A 21,793-nucleotide genomic window follows, 5' to 3' on the forward strand; every position below is an offset into this window, starting at 1 on the left:
AACGGCCTAATGTGGCCTAGCTTTAGTCGCAACACCCAAACACGTGTGGAAATACAGCAAACAGACAGCATCGTTGTTCGTTCTTTAACTTGTGATCAGTAACATTTACCTCCGGTTGTGTAAAGCCTAAAGGATTTTATTCGGTAATTTTTTAACAAGTAAGTCAAGATGTTCCGTAATATTGCATAAGTTAATAATGGATAGTAAAAATGCGACCATCTTTTCGCTTTGCTGTGTCGGTGTTGTGCTTCTGGTGTACCTAGACCCAACGACAAACCGTGCGTGCGTGAGAGAAAGAAAAGAAAGCGAGACAGAAAGGTGCAATGGATTATGATGCTAACGACCAGCAGTGATACTTCCTTTACCATAGTGTTAAATTAAAGCATATAACATTGTTTACAAGGTAAGGTTCTTTTTGCCCTGAATGAACAAGATTAACTGTCCAGCGCTAGGTTTCAACATTAGGTATGAGCAAAAGATCTTGCAGAACACACTAGAAGACTCATACTCAAAGACTTGTATTCGAAACATTCCGCTGAAGAGAACTATCGAAATATCCATCACAGTCACCTTGAGGATTTATTATAGTTCTGTCAGTTATCATTTACTTATTTTCAATGTTAGTCTCTTAAGACGAAAGTCTGTTGAAATCGTTTCTTTTCAGAAAGGCTTCTAGCAACTCACTTTCCTGATAAATTCCATATATGAAGACAGCCCTTAGCCATGGTGAAGAAAAAAATTGATAATCGAATCCGTATTCTCATTGAAAATGGAGTGGCCACAAAACACAGGTCCATGTTTGTGGTGGTTGGGGATCATGGTAGGGATCAGGTAAGCATTACCTCAGTCATGTGTTGTGTGTTTGTTTTAATGAAATACTCAGGAATGTGCACTAAATGCACATGAAGGCTGAAATCTCATGCAAAATTGAATGGCCATTTCTGATAACAACAATGGATAAAAGTGATATTTATAGATCTGGCACTTTTTGTTATTGCCATTGAATGAACCAACAGATCGTGTAGAAGTTATAAGCTTAATATAGAAGTCTATGCATATTGTTTACAGTTGTATTTATTAAGTAATATGAAAGTTTTGTGCAGTGGTGCCCAACCTTTTCTCGCCTGAGGGCTGAACTGGGCCAGAACATGGCAGTTTTGCCAAAATCATGATGTTAAAAATGAAATGTTGTGTCTGGTTGAAATGAGTGGTCCTGATGAAACACCTATGTGGGCTGTAGGTTAGGTACCTCTGGCTTAGTGCTTACATTAACAGTTAAGTCTCAAAACTTGGGGTGCTCAGTTTGTAGAACTCTCAAAAAGGGGTTAATACTTTAGTATTAGGGGAAAAAAATCATGCTTAATTCACTATATGCGTTTGTTTAAAATATCAGGTTCCTAAGATAATGGAAAGTTTAAACTTGTTGATATTTAAATATTTGACCAAATTATATCTTACATTTTAATTGATATATGTTTGCATCATTTGATTTTGGTTCATAATATAGGTGGTTATTCTTCATCACATGCTGTCCAAAGCAGCTGTAAAGGCACGACCTTCTGTCCTGTGGTGTTACAAAAAAGAACTTGGCTTTAGCAGGTGTGTATATTATAATTGCAATCTTAGCAAATATTTTTGCAGGGGTGTTAGTGCAGATATTTCGTGGTTGCAGAGTTTTTCTTGTTTATAAATGTAGACTTTGCTTATGTTCCTTTTTACTTATTTACCAGGTCAAGTGAATTGCTGGATGTAATGATACATTTTTACTTTTTTTTCTTTCTACAAATTTCTCTCATCTGAAGTTTATTTTCAAAGACTTATGTTTCACTTTATGCAGCCATCGGAAGAAACGGATGCGGCAGATTACCAAAAAAATAAAAAGTGGACGCATAGATGTAAATGAAGACGACACATTTGAGCTTTTTATAGCTGCAACTAACATTCGATACTGCTACTATGCAGAGACACATAAGATTCTTGGAAACACTTACGGCATGTGCATTCTACAGGTAATGTCTCCTACTGTGTTGTTCAGGCCAGGATGGTTAACATAAATCAGCTATTAAACATTTTGATGATGTTTACAAAGATAAATTCATATATATATATTCATATTAAGACAGTAATGTACTTCTCTTTTAGTCTATGGATGTCCTGCAGTCCTCTAATATTACACATATCCATTTACCTGCTTAGCTTTTTTTTTGTTGATCCAACTCAAGCCTACATATAGAACTGGATGAGGAGAATGGAGCATATAACTGCACTTATGTGATTGTGTATGGACAATTTGTTTCCCCAGGATTTTGAAGCTCTCACTCCCAATCTTTTGGCTCGCACCATTGAGACTGTTGAAGGTGGAGGGATTGTGGTAGTGCTGCTGCGATCTATGAGTAGCTTTAAACAGCTATATACCATGACTATGGTATGTATATAGAGTATGGGGAGAAAAATATTATGACTAACAGTTATCTCACCAACTGATTGTTTCTTTTTTTGAGGGGGTTGAAATAAGAGCTATATTCTAATGAAAGAGTGTTGGGTTTAGTTGCCTAACATTGTTATATCACATTTAAAAACCTAAAATCATAGTTTTAAAAAAGTAGCCCCTATCAAAAACATTACTTGTGTGTGTTGGTTTTTTTTTAAAAATTCCATTCACCATCATCCTACCTGTTATATGCTGTTTATTAAAAATTCTGGATGTCTAAACTTAAGATACATCTTTTCAGAATGAGGACTTCACTGTGACCCTGTCCTAATTATGAGCACGCGTAATATGTGTCTGTAATTTACTTTGTGTATGAGTGAGTGTATGTTGTAAAAGTTAGTGTGTCTGTTATATGCGAATGTGGGTGCATGGTTGTTGATGATTTTTGTAAAGTGCTATAAGAAAATCTTTAGAAAGGTGCTATATAAATCCACATTATTTTTATGTAATTGAAGTAATGTAATCTGCTATTTTACAAATATGTTGCAGGATGTGCATGCTCGGTACAGAACAGAAGCACACCAAGATGTAGTAGGGCGATTCAACGAAAGGTATTAGCACTGAACTCATTAGTTTCAGTTTTGGAAAGAACAATTTTTAATTCTACTGTTGAGATTTTCAATGCTTTAGTCATGTCAGGAAATCTGTGTTTGTAATGTATGTCTAAGCCAAAGTAGCAGCATATCTTAAGTATTTTTTTATATTTATATATGAACAGAAGTTAGAATTAAGTTGAACAAAATTTTTTTAAATGGAAGTATTTACCCAAAAATTATGCTCTTAAGGTTTCTTCTGTCGCTCACCTCATGTGATACATGCATGGTCATTGATGATAAGCTCAACATTCTACCTTTGTCTTCAAACATCCTTAACATTCAGCCCATACCACCACGTTCCTTGGTGAGTATGTGAACTAAATGTTAAAAAAAAATTTTAAAGAGAAAAAAAATTGTGCATGTGGAAAGGATTTTAATGGCATCTTTGTATAAATTACTGTTTCATGACTTTAGCCTGATCTTAGCAAGCAAAAGGAAATTACAGTCTCTTCCTAATCTATAAGTGGGAAGAATGGGTCATATTAGATATATTCCGATGTGTTTATGCATGGAAACACACAGAGACATACTCCGCCACACAAGCATCCACTGAAAAGTAAATGGTTTTGTTTGGATCAATAGGAAGATGGTTTGTCACCAAAGGAACAAGAACTTCAGGAGCTAAAATCCTCTTTGCAAGATACTCAGCCTGTGGGTTCCATAGTCAGCAGCTGCAGAACTCTTGACCAGGTAGGTGCACCAGCAAAATATTAAAATGCCTACAAAATAAGGTTTAATCTTAGCTTAGTTAAGGGAATGCTTGCTATCATATTCTCTGCATAAAATTCTGCCTTCATGTGATGTGATTCTTAGAATGGAGATGCAAGATACATAATACTTATACACATAGCACATGCAGTGGTTCACAATTTTATGGGTTTTGTGAGGAAGTACTAATTAAACTTGAAACAAATGCAGTGGTTGAAGATATGAAACTACACTGAGATGGTGTATATTTTGTGTTGTGTTCATTAAAAAAAAAAGTCCCTATATCCTTCTTAGGCAGTAGCAGTTCTGAAGTTTGTGGAAGCCATTTCAGAAAAAACACTACGAAGCACTGTTGTTATGACAGCTGCCAGAGGAAGAGGAAAGTCTGCTGCTTTGGGTTTGGCTATGGCAGCTTCTGTTGCATTTGGGTAAGAAGTCTTTGTCATCTATAGACTTCTGATTTGTGAAAGGACTAGTTTGTAACTATAAATAGGACTAAATTTAACTACCCTATTAAAATGTTATCAAAGCACAAAGCCATTTTTTGTTGGTTGTGTTAAGTTCATTAAACTTTATCTTTTTCAAAAGTATGAGTAAATAACTGTTTTACACAATGCAACCCTTAGTACTCTATTTTGATGTGCTAGTACCTTGTAACCTCACATAAAGAAGTTTGTAGTTATGAAAACACCTTGCTTACATGAGCTTGACTTTCAGTAGTGTCAGGATCGTGGCCATTCTGTTTGTACTCTAATTTTAAGTTAGAAAGTCATCAAGAGCTCAGAATCAATTTCCATCACAGGCTACATGCTGTTTTTCTTTTCTGTCAGTAATTTTGAGTTAATTTAATATTTTTCTTGATTTTGTGAAATAAACGACATTTACTAGATGTTAATATGTGCTTAATAGTATGTTACTAGGTGCTTCTGAAGTTCACATAATTTTCTCGGTCAGGTACTCCAACATATTCATCACTGCACCCTCACCCGAAAATTTGAAGACAGTGTTTGATTTCGTCTTCAAAGGTTTTGATGCCTTGGATTACCAGGTACATAGTAAGAACAGTCAGCCATTAGATAAATTTCTATCTCATAATCCTTTAATAACAGGTATCGTGCTAGATAATCACAACTTTGAGATGAACTATCTTCCTCATCAACTGACACTATCTGATCACAGGAGCATCTTGATTATGAGATTATTCAGTCAACAAATGCTGAGTTCAACAAAGCTGTTGTACGTGTAAATATCTTCAGAGATCATCGTCAGACTATTCAGGTAAGTTTATAGTTTATAACATTCATCACATGTTGATAAATTTGCTGTTCATGACATCTGGTCCTTCTCTTTTATGCTAGAATGCTTGTTTACAAAGAGTTTGCAAAGATTACTTTTTTCTGATATTCCTATCGCATTTTTAGCCGTAACTTAAATGGTTATCTGTTAATATCTGTGCAGTACATTCATCCCAGTGATAGTCATAAACTGGGGCAGGCGGAGCTCGTGTGTATTGATGAAGCAGCTGCCATTCCACTTCCTTTAGTGAAGAATCTCCTGGGTCCATACTTAGTGTTCATGTCTTCAACAATTAATGGGTATTTATGACTTGTTTTGAGTTTTGCAAATTAATTCTGCCTCATTAAAAAAAACTATCTGTAGCTAAATAGAGCCTGTTAAGCTTGTGAAGAAACAGTTGTGGTGTTGGAATATTTGTGTAAGGTTTCAAGATTGGTTTTATGGAGGGAAAGGGTTTGTATCTTTACTTTTGTTTTGCAAAAAAGATTAGCAGCTGATTGGCTTTTCGTGGACATATTACTGGGCTAGTTTTCATTGTGCTGTACCAGGTGACAGGACTAGGGGGAGTTCACCCTGGCTAGCTACCCTATTCCAGCAGTCTGCTCCATACTTGCCAGCATTAACCAATGAACAGGGAGCACACAAAATCAACTTACCCACCCCAAGCTTGTCCCATCTAGCCAGTGAGTTCAGCTGTCCAGTTTTTTTTTGCCCTGCTTTAACAGCATATGTTGTGTCTTTGCTATATTGTTTGCTGTAAGTTGGTTTAACAGCAACAAGAAGCCTTTCTTGTACCAACTTCTTTCGCTGTCTCTAATGTCGGCCATGCTGTTTGCACTCACTGTGCGATGTTTGTTGCTTCTGGTCCAAACACAGATAGATGCAGGTGGTAAGGGACAAATTACTTCAGGAAAATGACACCATTGGCACCCTACAGGAGAGCTAAATGGAGTAGGATTGGGAGTAGAGGCTGAGTTAAGTTTGTGTGCCCCTCGCTTATAGATCAATTCTGACCAATATGGAGCAGACAGCTGAAATAAGGTAGCTACTAGGGTAAACTCCATATCATCGGGTTAATACTCAATGAAATTTTATTACCAAAAATAATATTTTAAAAAATAATCCCAGTAATTTTTTGGCTTTAGAAATTTATTATTACTATCAGATTGTTTCTTTGTGAGAATTTGAGTTCTATGCATACATAAAAAATGATATACTTTTCAGATATGAAGGAACTGGTAGATCTCTGTCACTGAAGTTGATTCAGCAGTTGCGGCTGCAATCAGCAACATTTGGTGCTGTTTCTACAGAGGTCAAGAAAGCAGCCAACATGGCAACCAAAACTGAAAGGACTGTATCTGCATCAGGTAAGATTCCACTTGTAAAAATGTGTCAAGTCTTGTTGACACTTTTTGAATGCAGTTAAGACATTGTCTTAGAAGTTAGAATAATATTGGTACTCAGATTAAGAAGTATAAAAAGTTACCTGGATCATCATTTGACTGTTCAAGATGTACCTTTCTTTTTCCTTTGGCATGTGCCCATTCACAAGTACTGTATCTAATGTTCAGCTGTTTTAGTGCAGATGGGAAACAAAATCATTATCATTTATCCCACTCTCTTAGGTCGTGTCTTTCATGAGCTAAACCTCAACGAGTCAATTCGCTATGCTGACAAAGATCCAGTAGAGAAATGGTTGAACGGACTGCTGTGTCTTGATGCCAGTGTTATTCCACGCATGTCCTCTGGTTGCCCTGCACCACAGACTTGTGATCTATATTATGTCAACCGAGACACACTTTTCTCCTACCATAAAGCAGCAGAGGGTTTTCTGCACCGAATAATGGCGTTGTATGTGTCTTCTCACTACAAGGTAAGGATTACTTGATGTTGTTTAAAACAATGCCACTGTAACTGCATTAGGTACATCAGTTGAAGTATAATGTCTATAGTTTGGGGTCATTTTCTTTTTAAAGACATTTATAATATCCACCTCATTTTGATCAAGAGCATAAAAGCAGTCTGTATTTTTGACCAAGACTTTTTCATTGGCAATATGACAATTTCGACCAGTTGTTAACCAATTTAAAGGAAGTCAGATACTATGATGATGACATCAAGATGCTATTACCCTCACAGCCATTACTGGTAAATCATTAATGTCCAGTTTTTACAAAGCACCAAAACAGGCAAAGTGATCAGTTAGCTTTAGCAAATGTTCCTACAGAAGTTGAATTAACTCGCTGGGAGATTTGGGGTATCATTCTGACTCCTATTGTGTTGACACATGGTGACAAAAGGTTATACGATGACTCTAGTCGCATACAGGGCCCAGTGTGTTAAATGTTTCCAAACACTGAGGCATGGATGTTTTGTATGCCAGCTTAAAAACTGAAGGTTAGGAAGGTATATGCAGCTGATGCGGACCTAAAATGCAGGGGATTTTTAAGGAAATGACTAAAGTGATACAAATTTAATCTTGGCAGATTTTTAAATGCATCCTTGAGCTCTTGGTCTTTTAATGGTTTCTTTTTTCCTTCCAGAACTCTCCTAATGACCTTCAGATGCTGTCAGATGCCCCTGCACATCATATATTTGTGCTTTTGGGGCCTGTAGATATCTCGAAGACTGCCCTGCCAGAGGTTCTGTGTGTGCTGCAGGTATGAATGTCACGATGTCATGTCTCTTTTTAAGTGCATTTTAGTTAGGACCTGAGGAGTTTCGAGTTTGCAGACAATTGACAATTGCAGACAATCAGTGTTGCTAATGATCATTTGTGCAGGTTTGCCTTGAAGGTGAGATCTCAAAGACAAGTATCATGAACAGTTTAGCACGAGGAAAGAGGGCATCTGGCGATCTTATACCATGGACCATTTCACAGCAGGTAAGACCACTTAAGGCTGACACTTTAAGAATGGGTTCTAATGTGAGTAGGAAAAAACTCAGACTGTTTAAAGAGTGGCTGGGTTTTCACTTTTCTTTAAGGATGTTTTTGTGCCGCGTGGATTTTTTAGACTTGAAATCAAGCCTGTAATTGTGAAATTACTCATGTTGTTGTCAAATTACTAATACTGTTGCCAGGTGACTTTTGTCATTCCAAAAATATAAACCTAAAAATGATCATTAATATTTTTCATTGGCACTTAACTCTTGCCAGTTTCAAGATGGAGATTTTCCTGGTCTTTCTGGAGCTCGAATTGTTCGGATTGCTACACATCCTGAGTACCAGGGGGTGAGACCTATAATCTAGTAAAATCTATTTGGATAGAGACACTATGTTAAGCAACAGCTTCCACTTATACTTTAGCAACAGAAAAGTATATCCTGAGCTAAATCTTCAGTTTTGAAAAGAAATGTCTTGTTTTCTTTGTAGAAATTTCATAAAGTTTGTGGGGATTTCTGGCAGTGAAGATTTTGTAAAATCAGTTTATAATTGTTTTATAATGTGTTTATTTATGGTATATTATTAAAATTAAAAAATAATAGATTAAAGAGATTTGTTAGAGGTTTCATGTTTGCTTCCAGATGGGTTATGGCACCAGAGCTATGGAACTTCTGCAACAGTATTATGAGGGTAAACAACCAAGTCTGAGTGAAGACACCGTGCCAGATGAAGAAAATACAATCACCAATGTAGCAGAGGAGGTCTGTATTTAGAAAGCGTTAGATTATCAGGTGGTGATTCACGATGAATTATACTTTTACATATGCTGTCCCATAAAAACATACTGGCCTGTGCACAACTATACTCATGATATAACTTTTGGTCCCATAGATGCAGTAGTAATCAGAATAATTCAGTAAATGCCAGTGTCCAGTGAGTCACTGGCAGAGCACCGGTCAAGTGATTGGCTGTCCTGAGTTCAGATTTTGTCTTGGTCATGCAAATTCTTTCTCTGCATAGGAAACCTGTTTACAGGGCCAGTTACATGGCTGTGATATACCCTTTGTTGTTCTTTAATGACCTTTAACCTTGCCATTAAATGGTATCATAAGATATTTTAGGGAGACATCAAGGTAAATTGGACTATATAGGAAATCGTTTTAGGAAATTACATGTGATTGTTTGGTCATTAAATTTTCTTCTTTTTGAGGATGTTAATTTGCTGGAGGAGAGCATTTGCCCTCGGAAAAACTTGCCTCCATTGTTGTTAAAACTGAGTGAAAGACGGCCTGAAAAATTGGACTACCTTGGTGTTTCATATGGCTTGACATCAGAATTGCTCAGGTGTGTGTTGCGTCAAAGTTTGAAATAATTTTATACCAGCTGGTTTTCTAGCAAAAGGAGAGAGGTGACTGATTAAGATGTTGTCACAGTGCTGTCTTAAGAAATCATGGAGTATAATGCAATTAGTTTAGAGACTAAACTTGTCTGTTCTAAATGTTTTGATACCTATTTTGCTAAGCATTGAATTTACAGCATCGTAATGGTGTTAATAAACCTTTTTAAAACAGTTTAATAACAATGTTGATAGACCCATTTTTCCTTTCTATGTTAAGATTCTGGAAGAAGTGTGGCTTCTCTCCATTGTACCTTCGACAAACTCAGGTAAGTATTGGAAAGATCTGTTGCAGATAAACCTAAATATCAAAATTTAAGCGTGCAAATATTTGCCTGCCGACAGTACTTTAAGCAGATTCAGCAGTACAGTAATTTGAATTCATACCACAAAAAAAAATATTTTCATTTTCAACTTAACAACAGTTTATCATCTGAATCTCAGAATGACTTAACTGGTGAGCACTCATGCATCATGCTGAAGATTCTGAATGAGGATGCTGAGGAGAATTCTGGAGATTCATGGCTGCTTGCCTTCTGGAAAGGTAAATCTAAACTTGTGAGTGAAAACATCACAAAGTAAAATTTTCAAAAGTTCATGTGGGGGAAAAAAAAAAGAAAAGATGGTAACGATTGAAAATATTTCAGAATGAGACAGTGCAGGCTATATTGCCCAGGACATTATCTGAATGTAGTTGTAAATAGTATGTTTTGAAAGTACAGATTCTGCAGACAGTAACGATAAAAATTTTGAATGCCTCAGGAGCATGATTCATTAGATTTGTACACTTCAGGACTTGAAGGTATCAGACAATAAAAATCATTCTGCTTGTAGATTTCAGACGGCGTTTTGTCTCACTGCTGTCGTACCAGTTCCGTGAATTTCGTCCTCAGCTTGCTTTAAACATTCTTGAGCAGAAAAGATTTAAGGAACAAAGCCGAGGTAATTATGTTTTATGTATGACCATTGGTTTCATTTCTAATGCTTATCATATTTGATGTGGTTGCTTGTAATCAGTTCTTTTTAGCTGTCTGAACTAATATCTAAGAATTTTACTGGGGTTTATTTGGAGAACCAAGTTTATACAGACAGCAGCAAATGGTTTAATTTTAGCTTGGGTAGCTTTTGAAGTTAACAGTATTGGTTGCTTTTTTAATGTTCTATGTGAAGAGTTACCACTTTGTTAAAGATTATGTTCATTTACAGATCTGCTTTATTGTTCATTTACAGTTCGGTTGACCCGTCAAGAGCTAGAACTTTCCATGACAAGTTATGATTTGAAGCGGCTGGAGCTGTACTCACAGAACATGGTTGACTATCATTTGATAGTGGATCTCCTACCGACACTTGCACGCCTCTTCTTTACTGGCCGAATCGATGTTCATCTTTCAGCTGTACAAAATGTAAGTATAACAATGTTTATTGAGCAGGGAACCAATATGCTTTCCCTATTAGAAGTGTTTCATCATTAACTATCAGACAACCCAAGTATTAAGAGCTTAAGAACTACAGCAGATCTTTAACCAAATAAACTACTGTTCTGGTCTACAGAGTTAGCGGCCCAGGTCATTGTACCAGGTGCTTCCACCCTTGATCATTGCATAGGTCTATGTAAAAAGTGCTGAGCAACCAAATAATAACTGCTGTGTTCCTTAACCATTTGCTAATGATGTGTTAAAAAAAATGCAGCATAAAATCACTAGCACTTGGTGAAGGGATTGATGTGCTTGTGGATTTTGTACTGTATTTCAAACTTGATGTGCCCATATTTTTTTACATCTGTGTATTTTTAACATTATCGTGGGTGTCATCTGTAAAATGATGACAGTCAGTATTGAGGGATATCATTTCCTTATTTAAGGCACTTTTTTTCCAGGCAGTGATCTTGGCACTGGGCCTTCAGCACAAGACAGTGGATGTTATTGAGAAGGAACTAGAGCTTCCCTCCAATCAGGTTTTGGCTCTCTTCAACCGCATCATCCGTAAATTTGCACAGGTACCATACAGATAAAAGTGTGCTTAGCCATAATTTTATGTTTAACCACAGGGTAATTATACTGAAAGTCTGTGGTGATTCATTTACACGGTCCAGGTAGGGCATTTACTGAGTAACAAACCCATTTTTTGATAATATTTACTGGCAATATGCCATTTATCAAGTATGTGCATCATCAACATTATTCCTGTTTTGACTCTTTGCCTAACAAGTTGCGGGAAGTGTTTATCTGTTCTTTATATTGTACCAGATGACCTGTGTTCATCCTGCTAGCTACCTTGATTCTAGCTGTATGCTCCTGATTGGTTTAACTTGCCTGACAACACATGTGTTTAATGTCGTGTTCTGTCAATATGCCCTGTAAAGTTTCTGATCCTGATACAAGGACAGATTGGGACAGGTGGTCATGTACAAACAGCCTCAGGTAAAGATAATTTGCCCAGTTTGCATGCATTCTTTAGCTGTGAAGAAAGATAAGGATAAAGTTCAACAGCCATAATTCTTTCATTCCTCACCAGCAAGTAACAGTGGCTTTACAATGCAGCTACAGCCGACGGAGGAACTGGATGTGTCAGTGCAACAATGCAAACATTCCTCTTTTTTTACCCCCATCTTCCATTACATAGTTTACCACATGTTGGCCTCCTGATCTGACTTATCAGTTCCTATAAAAAACTGGTGGATTCACTGTCCAGATGGGACGGGATAAGGGGAGAGCTGGTTGAGTTTGTGGGCTCCCTGATCATAAGTCAACTTTAACTAATCAGGAATTAACAGCTGGTAGTTAGTAGGGTGAGATCATAGTCATATCATCTGGTAAGTGCTCAAAGAAAGAAATTTTACTGCCCAAAATGGTATTTTAACAATTCTGTTGGGTATACCTTACTTAAACGTCAGTCTACATAAAAGTTGACTGATTTTTAAATTAACTTTCCTGTTGAACTATGATCATATCCTGATCCATTGCTCCAGATGTATTATTTATTGATGTGTTTGATGTGCAGCACTTGAATGAAATTGTAGAAGAAGATGTAGAGTCTGGAATGGTGGAGAGAAAAGAGATCATTATGAAGCCTGCCAAGCAGACATTGGAGGAAGATTTGGTGAGTTAATGATATAATTGTATGCAGCATTGCGTATTGATTTTCCATTTTTCTTTTGCTCTGTTATGAAAATTTTGAAATTATAGACATTTTTGCCTGGGATCTTTTTTGCTTATATTTATTGCTGACAGTTATTTGCAATCCCATAATGGCTAGCAATTGCTAATCCGTTACAATTTGCTGTGACTTATTTTAATGGATGACTTACAGAGAGAAGGAGCAGCTGCAGTAGAAGCTGAGCACAAGAAGAGCTCAGCGGCCAGTGTTTTGGCCGATTCTGACCTTTCACAGTTCACCATCCAAGGTTCTGAGCAGAGCTGGAAAGAAGCCTTGAGTGGTACGGCCAAGACTGGCATCATCAGTATAAAAGGGTAACACAGCATCTGGTGTTTAGTTTTGAATTGGTCCTAATAAAATAAACCATTCATATTCGTACATTTAGTTTATTGTGAACAGGGAAACAGCACGGCGCCTGATGTTTAGTTTATTGTGAAAAAGTAAAACTGCTCTTGGCAGTGACACAGGTGTGACAAAATGACAGGTGCATGCAGTCCAGAAGTTGGTCATGGTGTGGGTAGGTCATACAGTTGAGCTCCCTGACCCACCTTAAATCCACAACTATTAGATAGGGGTTGGATGATGCAGTGGCTAAATGCTTATCACCAGTACAGAGAGAATCAGGTGTCTTGAGGTTTCTGATCTGGTCTCAGGCTTGCTGATCTTTCTCTACATGTGGCACCAGTTTGCATGGCTAGCTGCTTTGTCCTAAGTTAGCGATAATTATCAAATCTCCCCACCATCGCTTTCATTCCTGATGAGAACAGAGAAGGTCGTACTACCTTTCAATCTTGTCATGCCCTGGCTAATGCAGTAATTTTTCTTCAACAGGTCTTTGGAACGAAAGAGAAAAGCAAAGGAAATAGATATCACAGCTCCTGAAAGCAAAAAGAAAGGAAAGAAACACAAGCGAAAGCACTGAGAAGCATGTGAACAGAGACAATAACTGTGATTATGGGGGTGGTGGGGAGTCAAGATCCCTGTATATTGATCGTGAAATCAGCTGTCTTAACAAAATACTGATTAAACCAAACTGAAAGATGGATTTACCAAAGTTATTAAATTGAATTTTGATAAAACATTGCAAAGTGCAAGCTTGTGTATGTGTGTGCATGTGTGAGAACATGATGTGTGAGCATGCTTGGCCAGTACATGTGTAATTCCATTAAGGTATGCATTTATAAATGTTTGAAAAGAACTCAAAATATATCCTTACCAATTTTGATACATTATAAGCCGAGTTTACTGAAATGTAGTGAGAAACATATCTGTAAAACATGAGTTAAAGTAGGTACATGCATGATGGAGAGAGTAAGAACATATCCTACAAAACCGGACAAATGTCGTTATGCATGTCTGATGTCTAACAACTTGGTTGGTCAGCTGTTCTCTTCATTTTTGAGGGGTTTTTTTTGTTGGTCGCCATCATCTACTTTTTCTTTCTGTATCATTCTATATTCTAGCAGAGAAAAAGTTTAAAAGAAAGGTAAGGATCACTGCCTAAACATTTCAGGTCGTTGGGGAGTGAGGTGTCAGCGACCTCACTTTTCTTGGGGCCAGCTTTACATGAAGGTGTTGCCCATTTCTCCTTCACTACCTTACCTTCCCCAACCCTCTATGAAGTCAAAGACCCATTCCTGCTCGATGGGGGACTGGAGGGAACTTTTTATGTGCTACTTGGGTATCAAACCAGCATGCCTCTCAGTTCAGACACCATCACTTTAACCACTTGGACATCCGCTTCCCCTATCTTCAAGCAGAGAAAAGGCAAGCTGTTGGAACAAATTGTCCCTTGGAAAAGGTGTAAAAATAAAGCACTGTAAGATGATAAATTTATGAATCATAAGAGACTGAGGGAGAAGAATCACAAGACAAAGCCATGTGCAGTATAACAACTGTCAGCCACGTGACCATATTCCAGAAATTTAGTGTAATGAGAGCCAGGAAAAACAGAACATGTACACACTGCCCCACACCCTACTTCTTGCACACACAGATAAACACCAGTCTCTTACTTGCATCATACAACACACAAACACATCAGACAAATGCACAAAACTGTGATAATCATTAGATCAATTTTCAGTGCTACTGCAGTTTGTGATATCCGTAAGCAAAATCTTAGAGATATTAAATTATAATCTGCCTTAAGTCCTGCATGACAATTAAGCACCTCACGCTGACAAGGGAAGGAAAGACCACATCATGCCTGCCTATGTTATTTTTACCACTGATAACTCCGCATTTCCTGTACTATTTAAACTGAAGTGGTGCGTCCTTGCTCGAGATTAAAAAAATCCACAAACTTTTCTGCCAGCTGTGTACACTCATTAAGAGGATCCCTATGGCAGCTGTGCGTGGTGGCACAGCTGTATCAAGTCAGAAAACCTGACAGCAGCCAAACTTGAGAGAAATTTAAGCTGGATAAAGAAAGTTGACCTTATATCCAGACTGTAATCTACTAATACACCAAACGTGCGCTGTGTAGCTGGAGCTGATGGTTCGAGCCAGAACAGGAAGGGGAGAGTACTTGGGTAAAGGGAAGCAATTAGGTACGCAAAACCACAGGGTTAACTCCCTTCTGCGTTTGCTTCTAACCTCCCATCCCGCTTTGGGTCTAGGATTACATTTGCTATATATTGCACCAAGTGGGGGGAATTGGTGTTTTACGCCGTGTCAGCAACTGAGGCTATATTACTGAGTGGCAGCCAGCCCTGTAAACAGATGCCACGTGCAGAGAAAGTATATATTGCACCAAATAAGATGGACAAAATTGTGAGAAGTAAACAGTAGTGCCTACAATTTAATTTCTGAAAACACCGAAGACAGGAAAAGAGCTTAAATGTATGGCACAGTAGATAACTACCTACAACAAAAAGTGTAATTATGAGATTGCAGTTCTTCAACACAGACAGCGACAAACATCACACTTAAGTTTTTATGTTGTTTGTCCTAATTGAATGTTCATCAGTTGACTGAAAAAGATTAATAAAGTTGCAAATCCTGCAGGGTTTTTTGTGCAATCTTTTGATTAAATTTAGCAATTTAAATTTATTAGATTTGTACACAATTTTTCTGATTACAATGGCGACAACAAATACTGTATCGCCTTCAAAAAACGTGAATCTGTCCATTTAGAAAGTACTTGAAAAGACTAAAGGAAAAAAATGGGGAAACATTCACCTTCTGTCACCTTATCCTAGCTCAGCTGATCCTTATGGGAGTTCTTGGTAACACTTTGATCTTCTTCATCTACTGGAGGTACTTCAAGGCCAGTTCCACAAGAGTGTTTGTCTTGTCTATAGCCGTCATCGACTTGCTCACGAGTGCTCTGTCTTGTTCCAGTTACATCTTTCAACTGTTTTCTGTACCACTTTGTGTACCCTTACATCTGTCTGTACCCTTACAGCTTTGTGTATCCTGACAGCTGCGCTTCAATTTTCGTCATTGTCATTCAGAGACTGCCAGTAGTGACCTAGGCTGGCTTCTAGTGGCTGTAGCTCTGGATCGACGGCATCGTATTTGTCATCCATTAAAACGACAGCTGAGCCCACGCCAAACCCTTTACCTTGTCATCGTGTCTTTGATTCTGGCCTCTGTAGCCACCTTTAAGCTGCTCGTGTCTTTACAATCTACGAACCTGTCTGATACCAGAAAAGTACTATCACATTTAAGTTACTGATGCTGATGACTAGGTGAGCTAAGTGCGGTTGCATAGTAGATGAGAAAAGAACAAGACGCAAAGGTATTTGTTTTAACAGTTAACCCAACTCAGAACTTTACTAAAAATTCTCCCAGTGGACTTCTTTTCTCTCTCTCTTTGAAGAAGGGGTCTGAAGTGGTTCAAGTAGGCCACTATGACCTGACACTGGACCATCGTGAGAAATTAGCGGAAGTATTGAAGTACGTCCTCGTGCATGACTAGTCACATACACAGACAAGTAAAGACTGTTTACACCATCGCCGAACTATGACGAATAATTCCGGATTTCCTCTCCTAAGAGGGATGTAACAATACGTCGAGGCCACGCGCTGTTTTCTTCATTACCAGCTGCAGTGGTCTATTAGTTCGAGATCAGCCGGAATAGAACCACAACATTTTGTGTTATCCCTGCATCTGTGGAACACCTTATAAAGATCTCCATGGCAACTGTAAGTGATAGCACATCTGTATCAACCTCAGGAAACCTGACAGCTGTGGAAAATTTGACTAAATTTGTACAGCTGGCGAACCTTACGCCTTCTGTAATCTTCTTAAGTCTGCTGATCCTGCTGGGACTTCCCGGCAACACTTTGATCTTCTTCATCTACTGGAGGTACTTCAAGGCCAGCTCCACAAGAGTGTTTGTCTTGTCTATGGCCGTGACCGACTTGTTCACCAGTGCTCTGTCTTGTCCCAGTTACATCATCCAACTGCATTATCTGTATCGTTTTGTGTACCCTTACAGCTGCGCCTCAATTTTCGTCATTCAGAGACTGCCAGTGGTGACGTCAGGCTGGCTTCTAGTGGCTGTAGCTCTGGATCGACGGCATCGTATTTGTCATCCATTAAAACGACAGCTGAGCCCTCGCCAAGCCGTTTACCTTGTCATCGTGTCTTTGATTCTGTCCTCTGTAGCCACCTTCCCCTTCATTCCTCTAAGGAGGGAAATGACCGTGAGCTTTGGTGATGACCAAGTCTTTGGTAAACGATGTGAGATCACTGACAGGTTCACTGGGACCGCACACAGAATAGCTGAAAGATGGACACTGATGTTAAGTCTTGCCCTCGGTGTCTTGATTATGATTTCGTCATACGTGCACATTGGTTACCAACTTTATAGGCAGAAGAAAAGAAGAGAAATAGCCTTATATATGGAACTACAAGGTAAATTTAGAAAGGAGGAGGACAAGAATTGGAAGGGTTTTCTCGCCAAAGTAACCGAGGATCAAGAGGTTAAAGTGAAAACAAAAGATGCGTCATCAGGTTTCATTTCAGAGGATTTTGTCGAGCTCAGCAAGGACGTCAAGACTACGACCAGCGAGTTCCTTTTGTCGCAGAAAGAATTAGCGTCTGCAAATATGGAAACAGTGGATACGTCACTAACTGTGAAAACAGATGTTAGGATGATAACTGTGGGCACAGCTGCTACGTCACCAGGTGTAGATGCAACTGTTCCGTCATCAACTGTGGAAACCTTTGCTACGTCAGCAGGAGACCATAGTACAGTTACATCAGCAGGAGACAGTAGTACAGTCGCTGTACATCTAGGAAATTGTGACGTGAAAAAAACGAAGGAATCAAAAAGTCGTCACATGGGCACAAAGATTCAGTCGAGAACAACGTTGATGATGTTCATCATCACCGTCACAGCCATCGTCGCTTACTTACCTTACGTCGTTGTAGCGTAAGTGTACTTACAGCTGTATCCTCAGCATGAAATTATGTCAATAAATAAATAAGAAAAGTCGATTAATTCTTAAGTGAAAATATTCCTGAGAAGGAATTGAAGCACGGTTATTATTTTGTTGTAACAAAATCTGTCTTTATGTAGAACACATTTTTAGAATCCGCTAATTACTTTTTTAATTGCAGAAGCACCAATGAGGATGAATTTGCGTACTGCTTACAGATGGAAAAATGGAGAATGAACTGGTGTATGATCGCTCTGTTGTTTATAAACATTAACAGCATCGTCAACCCTTTCATCTACAGTTTTTGTAACCCGGCCTTTCGTCACAAGTGTTGTCAGCTTTTGAACTTTCTGCGCAATTTGCTTCCTGTTCGATAAAAGCTCTGTATAAAGCAGTCATTAAAGATTTTGAATAGAAAGTTTTCTTTGTTGTTACGAATCTTATACAACACTGATGAGACACAATTATTAATTCTTCTTCACAGCCGATAACAGATGTTTAGTTTTCATGATGCTGAAAGACAAGGAATTTCTGGTGTTATGGACGTGACTTAAGATACTTCGGTTACTGCTAAGCCAGTCCAAAGCATTTCGAGAAAAATAATATTTTTACAACCTCATGACGGCAATCGATGGAAAGATTGAGCGTTTTACAAAACGAAGTTTGGAAAATAAGTAACAATGATTCGTTTGTATGAAGAGCTTGCCTGCTTGGCAATTTAAAAGTCTTGAGTTTAGATTTTCAAGATAGCAACAAGGCTCAAGACAAGAGATGCTGCCACGACAACAAAGGTTATTAAGTTATCTGACTCAATATGAGGCAGGAAGTGCCTGTTGCTGACCCAGACGACATCGCGTGCTGCTCCACATCCTGAAGACGATGAGTTAAAAGTGACAATGAGGTCATCATCACCGTTAGAGGTGACGATGCAAACAAACTGTGAAAAGTACTTTTACCTTATGGTAAGAAGAAAATAAAGAAAAGCTTTTTGTAATATGACGAACGTACACTGAATGTACTTACATACGCACGTCGTATTACACACACAACGCTTGATTAGCCTTCTTCAGATGAAGATGAAGAGATTTGTAGGTAATCGAATCAAAGAGGCAAACATTCTGAAGAATGTCACTGAGAGAGTCACAAAGAAGATGGCGGAGAAGACCGTTGTGTTTTCCCCGCTCACCTGGCCATTTTTAGAGCCACTGCTTTTCTCTTATATATGACGTCATTTTCTGCTTCAAGTGACGAGGAACAAATGACGCACACATGACGTCAGACACAAGACACCATTCGTTCACGAGACAGCACGAGGCCTACCACGTGAGACAAATGACGCACACAAGACGTCAGACACAAGACACCTCGTGCACGAGACAATACGAGACCTACCACAACTCACTACACTTTTAAAGGGCAACACGAGCGCAGCATTTTATCTTTGTTATCGGGTTTAGTTCATTTTAAAACAACCTTTTCCAAAATATGAGTACATAATTAAGCTTACATTTTAAAGTCTTTAAACATCGGTATTCTCACCTGTCACTAAGAAAGGAATAGAAAATTACTCTCAAACACTGGAAAGCTCCGTTGCGTCTGGGATGCATAAATTTAGCCCCTTTTAAAAAAATTAATTAAAAGAAGTAGAAGAAAAATTCAAATTCAAGATCACAATGTTTAGAGGTCTTTTCATATCCTTGCATTGGCCTCTCCAAGTACGATAAGATGGTGATCACCAAAAACGTTCAAAGAGTAGACACGAGATACTCCATCATATAGTCTGTGGGCGTATCTTAAGCCAATCAAAGCTCATCCTATCTGCCAAAAGCTTTACTTAAGCATTTCGCTTCCTGAAAAGACCGAAGACAGGAAAAGAGCTTCAATATATGGCTCAGTAGATAACTGCCCTCACCACAAGTGTAATCAAAAAAAGATCATCGCAGTTCTTCGACACAGACAGCGACAAACATCACACTAAATTTTGTGTTGTTTTTACCCAGTTATATGCTCATCGGTTATCTGACAAGGATTCACTGACTTTTCTTCTTCCAATCTTTTAAGAACTTAAGTGATATAAATACAAAAGATTTGTGCACACTTCTCGGATTACAATGGCGACAACAAATGTATCACTTTCAGAAAACATGACATCTGTCCATATAGAAGAGTACTTGACAAGTCTAAGTTGGAAAAAAATGGTAGAACTTTCACCTTTTATCGCCTCCTATCTGTGCTGATCATTCTGGGAGTTCCTAGTAACACTTTGATCTTCTTCAAATTCTTAATGTACTTCAAGGCCAGTTCCACAGGAGTGTTTGTCTTTTTGTCTATGGCGACGTCGAGATACTCGGTTACTTGCTCACGAGTCGATAGAAAGATTGAACTTTTACAAGACGAGTTCGGAAGAAAAGGAACATGATGTTCTGCAGCAAGACTTATAATTAATTGAAGTTATTTGCTTTCTTTACAAATTTTCCTTTGTACATCAGTACAACTTTCTGCCTTAAACTATGTATTCATAATAGATAACGAGTGACAGTTTCTTGACATCTAGTTTCAGTGGCCAAGCTTCTGAGTATTCGTTGCTCTGGATCGACGTCATCGACATCTGTCATCCTTTGAGGAGACACCTGAGCCCTCGCCAAGCTTTGTACCTGGTGCTAGTGTCATTGGCTCTGTCCTCCGCAGCTTCCTTCCCTTTTTTTCCTCTCCGGAATATTGTAATAGTGAAGACCGGCAAGGACCATGTTTTTGGCAAAAGATGTGATATAACTGTCGAATTCGCCAGTCCACAGCTTAGAACCACCGAGTCGTTGACATATTGATGGCAAATCTAACATTTGGTTTCTTGTTGATGGTTTCATCTTACTTGCACATTGGCTACCAGCTCCACACGGAAAAGAGTAGAAACCACATCAACCCACACAATGTACGACATGACCAGAAGAGAGAACACACGGGACTACAGGAATCGCATGTGCTCATCCCTTTCCGCGAGAACGACATTTCTACAGTGATGTCGACTACGACATCTACGTCACAAGGTTTGACAGTGGAAGCCTCACCCTGTACCTCAGAATCTGTGGAAACAACCGTTATGTCTCTAACAGTGGAAAGCACTGGTCTTCGTCAACACAAGACAGCTTTGCACAGCTACAGTCAGTGTAGGAAGTCGTGACGGGAAGACAACGAAGACGGCAATACGTCGTCACGTGGGCAAAAAGATTCCGTCGAGAACAACGCTGATGATGTTTGTCCTCACGGTCACAGCCATTGTCACCTACGTACCTTACGCCGTTATGTCGTAAGTTGATGTACAACTGCATGCTGAGAATAAAATTATTTTAAAAGAGGGACACATGACTTATTTGCTTACACGCTATTGAAACCGTCTGGAGAGAATGAAGGAAAAATTAAAACAGCAACGCGGGTATTTAACAAATGAAATTGATAGCAATGCAATTAATATTTCCATAGAAGAACAAGGGCAATGAAAGATTCCCAGTCGCTAATTTTGTTCTTGCAGAAGCCTCGCTGATGACGTATTGGGCTACTGCCTGAAAATGAAAGGATGGAAGATGAATTCGTGTATGATCGCTCTACTCTTTGCAAACGTCAACAGCATCGTCAACACCTTCATCTACAGTTTCTGTAATCCAACCTTTCGTGTCAAGTGTCGTCAATTTTTCTTGTCGGTTCGACAGCGGTTTAAAGTTTGATGGACTTGCATAACAAACTAAAGCAGCAAATGCTGAAAATAAATATCCTTTGTGTACAAATACACAATAAAATAACTTTAAAGGTTTCAACAGATTAATTGTACCGTGTTCTACAAAAGAATGTACTGCGTTCGTTACTGGTATTGAAAACAG

At 38.5% G+C, this 21,793-nt stretch overlaps 2 protein-coding genes across 4 annotated transcripts; both read left to right on the forward strand.

Moving 5' to 3' along the window:
* On the forward strand, positions 1-13,608 carry LOC112560444 (RNA cytidine acetyltransferase-like). Of its 3 annotated transcripts, none has more exons than XM_025232309.1 (27): positions 1-158; positions 665-831; positions 1,508-1,599; positions 1,838-2,009; positions 2,303-2,425; positions 2,981-3,042; positions 3,277-3,391; positions 3,670-3,777; positions 4,090-4,223; positions 4,750-4,843; positions 4,975-5,073; positions 5,254-5,390; positions 6,316-6,458; positions 6,717-6,964; positions 7,635-7,751; positions 7,874-7,975; positions 8,249-8,323; positions 8,617-8,736; positions 9,186-9,319; positions 9,592-9,640; positions 9,816-9,915; positions 10,206-10,313; positions 10,602-10,774; positions 11,248-11,367; positions 12,372-12,470; positions 12,681-12,841; positions 13,359-13,608. In XM_025232309.1, exons 2-27 carry the CDS (start codon positions 724-726, stop codon positions 13,447-13,449), a joined length of 3,084 nt encoding a protein of 1,027 aa, XP_025088094.1. In that variant the 5' UTR covers positions 1-158; positions 665-723; the 3' UTR covers positions 13,450-13,608. The 3 variants fall into 3 exon arrangements, with proteins under 3 accessions (XP_025088094.1, XP_025088096.1, XP_025088095.1); XM_025232311.1 differs by having other exon boundaries at positions 19-158; positions 669-831; XM_025232310.1 differs by lacking the exon at positions 1-158 and adding an exon at positions 259-403.
* A 2,916-nt stretch (positions 13,609-16,524) lies between these two features.
* Positions 16,525-18,339, forward strand: LOC112560611 (muscarinic acetylcholine receptor M2-like). The gene is made up of 2 exons (XM_025232547.1): positions 16,525-17,914; positions 18,103-18,339. Exons 1-2 carry the CDS (start codon positions 16,671-16,673, stop codon positions 18,296-18,298), a joined length of 1,440 nt encoding a protein of 479 aa, XP_025088332.1. The 5' UTR covers positions 16,525-16,670; the 3' UTR covers positions 18,299-18,339.
* Positions 18,340-21,793: the final 3,454 nt, after the last annotated feature.

Source organism: Pomacea canaliculata, linkage group LG3 (assembly GCF_003073045.1).
Source record: "Pomacea canaliculata isolate SZHN2017 linkage group LG3, ASM307304v1, whole genome shotgun sequence".
Taxonomy (NCBI): domain Eukaryota; kingdom Metazoa; phylum Mollusca; class Gastropoda; order Architaenioglossa; family Ampullariidae; genus Pomacea; species Pomacea canaliculata.